Here is a 5,561-nt window from a genome sequence, read left to right on the forward strand (position 1 = left end):
ATTGGGGCTAAATGAACATAGATGTTATGGGGATTGGGTAGAGCAGGTTAAACATTACTTAGAATCAGCCTGAAGCTCCGGAGCAAAATCTCCCAGTAAAGTGAAATTACCGGTGGGAAACTATCAAAAAATAAAAAGGGAAATACTGATCTAAAGGTTCCCGTTCATACAATGATACATACATACATATATACATAATTATAAAAAGTGTTCACTGGACGGTGCTGCCACCACGCATTGAAGGTCGGCAACACGAAGCAATGGCGTCGAAACAGTTCGATGCTACTCCAGCCGAGATTCGAGCGGCCGCTGAACGAGCTGCGACGCGTGACAAATTAAAGTGGCAATTCAGGCAACAGATGGAGAATCCAAACGCGTTGAAAGGAGAAGGAGGATACGTTGTAAGCTCTCTATTAGTTCGAAATCGAACAGCTAAATTCACCCGGTTTTTAGCATCGATCAAGTGCATGACTGTAGTCTGTAGACTGTATAATGTATTATTAATATTATATTATGATTATATACACAACACAACACAATAATACTAATGCTGCCAGTGTCTATGTCTCCCTGGGTACTGCCGGAACGTACCCTGGGTACGGTCCGGTATACCGGAATGTAGGCCCCTACCCTGGTACCATCTATGATCTAATACAGTAAAAACCCGCGTATAAGAACATAGATTTTTCCAAGTTAGCCTCAATAGGTTCTTATATAAATGGTGCTTACTGAAAAATTAGGCTCAAAAGGTTCTTAAATAGGTTCTTAATTGTTTCTACTTTTAATATGTATAATACTTGATTCAAATTGTGTTAACATTTGCTTACAAGGACTGCAATTTTTGCTAATTAATACCCATGATGGGCTACAGTGTAAGTTTTTCAGTGCTTACCATACTGTATGATACAGTATGTATCCAAGGAAATAAAACAACATGCCAAAAAATGGAGGAGAAAAAAATGGGGGAAAAAACATGGAAAATTAAGAACTTACTTTAAAATCTTAGCCTAAAACAGGTTCTTATGTAAAGGGGTCTAAATGGGAAATTTTAGCCTAACATGTTCTTAAAATCTATGTTCTTATACGCGGGTTTTTACTGTATGCCGGACCTAGCTCTAGTACTATAGCCCGCGGATCGCTGCCGCAGGGCTATAGCATCAGCCATTACGAATGCTCGGGACCAACTTACTCCAGCCAGTCAGCTGGAACTAGGTATGTATTTCCGCACGTGGAGGGGTGGGCGGGTTGTGTTGGTTGTGGACAAAAACATTGTTGTTGTCAAGTAACAAATTAATAATTGTAATTTGTTCATCTTTCATGACAAAACTAATATTACAATCTCTTTTAATCGCTTAATTTGTTACTTGACAACAACAATGTTTTTGTCCACAACTACCCCAACCCGCCCACCCCTCCACGTGCAGAAATACATAGTTTCCGCTGACTGGCGCTGCTGCAGCGCCGCCAGAAATGGCTGTTTGAAGTTCGAAAATCGAATGTTCGTTCACAAGAAATACCGCAAGTATACCATTGCAATGATAGTTGGAGGTTAAATTTTAGTAGCTGATATAACTTAAGACATATTCACTTCGGATAAGAGGCATTAATTGCCTACCACAGACGTTTTATAGCCGGGTATAAGTGGGTCTAAGTTGGTCCCGCTCATCCCTAATGGCTCGTAAGCAGGCTATAGTACTAGAGCTATGCCGGACCGTACCTCGCCTACTCCACTATATATATCAGGAGTAGATAATAGGGTAGGAGTGTGACTTCAATAAACAAGGGAAATTCTTCATTTACTAGCCTTAGAATACCTACGATTTACTACGCGTAACTCAACCAACTTGAGCGCAAATCGTACACAGTACATTCGCCTAGCATCGTACGAAATCGTTTCCTCATATATACACCCGCGATCCGGAGATATAGACTAAGACGTACGACATGATTATCCATTCTGTTGCCATCAATCCGAACGTATTGTCCGCCTGACTTGAAACAAAAGGCAGCTACTAACACTCGGCGATGCGGTGTGGCTCGCTGGGAGATTGGAGCTGGAGCTGCTGCTGATTGCGGTGGGCGTGCGTGCGTGGGGGCATATCAGCTGTATGCCGGTATGTAGCTGTATGCCGGGTCAAAGGTTATCTCGCCGAGTGTTGCGTTGATGTCCAATCTCCCAGCGAGCCACACCGCATCGCCGAGCGTTAGTAGCTGCCTTTTGTTTCAAGTCAGGCGGACAATACGTTCGGATTGATGGTAACAGAATGGATAATCGTGTCGTACGTTTTAGTCTGTATCTCCGGATTGTGGGTGTATATGAGGAAACGATTTTGTTCGATGCTAGGCGAATGTACTGTGTACGATTTGAGCTCAAGTTGGTTGAGTTATGCATAGTAAATCGTAGGTATTCTAAGGCTAGTAAATGATGAATTTCCCTTGTTTATTGAAGTCACACTCCTTCCCTATTGTCTACTCCTGATATATATGACACTAACGAGTCTAGGGTCGGGAGTCGCCTACGCCTACTCCCTAACCCTAACCATATCAGATTAGTTACCAGGGTACGTTCCGGTATACCGGACCATACCCAAGGTACATTCCAGCAGTACCCAGGGAGACATGGATCCTATCAGCAATACTAATACTAATAGCATGGGTAGGCCTATTACATATATTATACTACCATGTAGATAAGCTATTACACTCTCACGTACTATATAATAAATCCGGATAATGTTCTGAGTCAACGTGATTGTTCCTTTCTTTGAATCCACCTCTTGTGGAATGACCACTATAAGCTTAGTTTCTCGTTTTGCAGTTCGACCGTCAATTTCACAGATAGAATAATTCACTATAGAATCACCACTAAGCTTCGTTTCCCGTTTCTCGTTTAGCAGTTCGACCGTCAATTTCACAGATGGAATCATCACTAATCATCTACTATAACTACTATATCACTAATGACCACTATAAGCTTAGTTTCTCGTTTTGCAGTTCGACCGTCAATTTCACAGATAGAATAATTCACTATAGAATCACCACTAAGCTTCGTTTCTCGTTTAGCAGTTCGACCGTCAATTTCACAGATAGAATAATTCACTATCTCGAAGCATCGCTAAGCTTGCTTTCTCGTTTCTCGTTTTGTAGTTTGACCCGGCCAGCCAGCGGTTCCTCTCCATGAGGGTCACGCAGTTCGATCACTTCCGCGCAACGCCGAAGACTTCGGCGCTCGGTCTCGGGCTGTTCGTCCTACCGATCGCTTTCTTCACCTACCTGATATACCGCGAGAAGGTGGGTGAGGCGTACGCCCGCCGGCAGGGGGCGCCGCGGTAGCAGCGGGAAGGGTGGCACTACAACTCGTTGGCAGGGGGCGCTGCGGTAGCAGCAGGGAGGGTGGCACTACGACTCGTTGGCAGGGGGCGCTGCGGTAGCAGCAGGGAGGGTGGCACTACGACCCGCCGGAAGGGGGCGCCACGGTAGAATAGGGGAGGGTAAGGTGTCTGCCCGTAGGTGGCCCTGCAGTAGTAGGGGAGGTGGTTGTGGCGCGCCGAGGTAGTAGGGAGCTGTGCGTGGTGTCCACCTGTAGGTGGCGCCAAGGTAGTGGGATGATGCGTGCGACGTTCACCCACAGGTGGCGCCGCTGTAGCCGAGATTTGTGCAGCGTAGCCGAGGGTTTCGAAAGTCGTACGGTAGCATTTTTTCTGCCATTGGAGCATGGCAGGGTGGAATTTAACTTATTCGGGTCTTAACTAAAGTGTTGCACTAGCAGTAGGGTCCAGTGTTTGCCAACGAAAGCCAGATTTCTTTGATCGCGTTATTTTATCATATCTTTTATCATGTTATTTTATCGTATCTTTTATCGTATTATTTTATAGTATTTATTTGTTCGTAGGAGGCGCGTCATTTTCGCCCAAAAAAATTGCGTAGATTGGAAAAAATATCGATGGAATGATTTCCTGTTTTATTACAAACATCTCTACTTAGTACTAGGAGTGGTATAGTGTAGAACATTTGTTCTCAGATTCATTTCATGTATACGACGGCATTGAATATATTATATATATTATATATATTGAATTATATACATTGAATTTTCGATTTAATCGCATATTGCATAATAGCATTGTTTTAATGTTTTCCTTTGTTCTCACATTCAGACGACCTTCGAAAAGAAATGCAGGGAAGGAAAAATTAGCTACAAAGACAGAAATTTCAAGTTTGCATGAATTCACCTACAGATGGCGCTAACAGCTCTTCGTGGCGACGTCTGCAGCGCTGTTTTTGTGTACGATACTAGCCAATAGGAAATGTGCTGAAAGCATGCAGGCGTTTCGAAGTTTTGCCAGTCGCAGGTGAAATATGTCTTAGCTATAAATATTAGAAACGTTTGCAAAGCTGTTTTTTTAGCATCGATATACAAAATCGATTTGGTGACAAGGTTGATAAATGTAATACATTGTCAACCAGTGTAGGACGGGAGTTCTAGAATGTTCCAAAAAGTCCTTGACTCGTCAATTTTGTGTTTAGACGCTGATGTGCACAAAACGTTTCGGTTGTTACGTACGTAGTTTTTTCAGCGTAGGAAAGAAAGGTCGGAAATATGTTTCGGAAGACTGGAAATTTCGTGTTTGTTTTCATTAAAATGTTGGTAACCAATTAAATCCTGTTTTTATTTGTAAATGGTTTTTCTCACTCGCTTCGCTTGTGGAGGAAATAACCCAATTAAGTCGTGGGTTTTTTTCAAATGGTTTTTCTTACTCGCTTTGCTTGTAGAAGAAATAGTTGGAATGCACAGAAACGGGTCTGACCCTAACACCAATCTCTAGGTTTCGAAGAGGTTTCTGGAAGATTTGCTGGCTTATAACTAACGAAGTGATTTAGTGAGATCAACCTTTTTCATATATAATTAATTACTCCTGAGTGTGTGCTCACTACAGGTGTGTAATTTCAACAAAAATATATATGTAGGCTTCTAGCTGGTAAGGGAGGCTTCCTCTTTTTACGCCATAGCAGTGGCAACGGCGAACTACCTACTGTCAATTGTCCCAGAATACAAACTACACGTGGATTTGCCCCTCCAGGTAAAATCAATTAGCTACGGTGTCCGTCTAGAATGTATATCAAGAGACATGCGTCTAAACAGAGGAATTGCTCCGACCTGTGATTGGAGGATAAATATAGACCCCGCCCACTCCCGCCGCATACGCTATGCTATGACCGGTAGGAACGTGTACTAACTATCATATGAGCGAACGATTTGAGTTACATTTCTATAAATTCTAGCTATTATAGACACATGTCTTAGCCTTAATCTCTGTGAATTTTGTAGTCTATTAAAGCACGATTAGCCTAATTAATTAGCAAATATGCACGCGCGGCTATGACGCGGTGAAGACGAAACGTCAACGAATTCTATTTTTATCCTCCAAAAAATGGAAAAGTGGCGGGGTCTATTTTTATCCTCCAATCACAGGTCGGAGCAATTCCTCTGTTTAGACGCATGTTATCAAGCTCAATAATATAATAATAGGAATAATATAATTAAAATGTATTAGTTCTTT

General features: G+C 42.5%; 1 protein-coding gene across 1 annotated transcript; it reads left to right on the forward strand.

The window, feature by feature from the left end:
* Positions 1-227: 227 nt before the first annotated feature.
* LOC106815112 lies at positions 228-4,680 on the forward strand. The gene is made up of 3 exons (XM_014819538.1): positions 228-401; positions 3,148-3,291; positions 4,158-4,680. Exons 1-3 carry the CDS (start codon positions 261-263, stop codon positions 4,224-4,226), a joined length of 354 nt encoding a protein of 117 aa, XP_014675024.1. The 5' UTR covers positions 228-260; the 3' UTR covers positions 4,227-4,680.
* The last annotated feature ends 881 nt before the right edge of the window (positions 4,681-5,561 follow it).

This window comes from Priapulus caudatus, unplaced genomic scaffold (genome assembly GCF_000485595.1).
Source record: "Priapulus caudatus unplaced genomic scaffold, Priapulus_caudatus-5.0.1 Scaffold1044, whole genome shotgun sequence".
Taxonomy (NCBI): Eukaryota; Metazoa; Priapulida; class Priapulimorpha; order Priapulimorphida; family Priapulidae; genus Priapulus; species Priapulus caudatus.

Bases quoted from the DNA above. Each gene is read 5' to 3' on its own strand.
- LOC106815112 (XM_014819538.1), top strand. From the start codon at position 261: ATGGCGTCGAAACAGTTCGATGCTACTCCAGCCGAGATTCGAGCGGCC. The intron at 402-3,147 runs GTAAGCTCTCTA...CTCGTTTTGTAG, and splicing joins AAGGAGAAGGAGGATACGTT to TTTGACCCGGCCAGCCAGCG. The intron at 3,292-4,157 runs GTGGGTGAGGCG...TCTCACATTCAG, and splicing joins ACCTGATATACCGCGAGAAG to ACGACCTTCGAAAAGAAATG.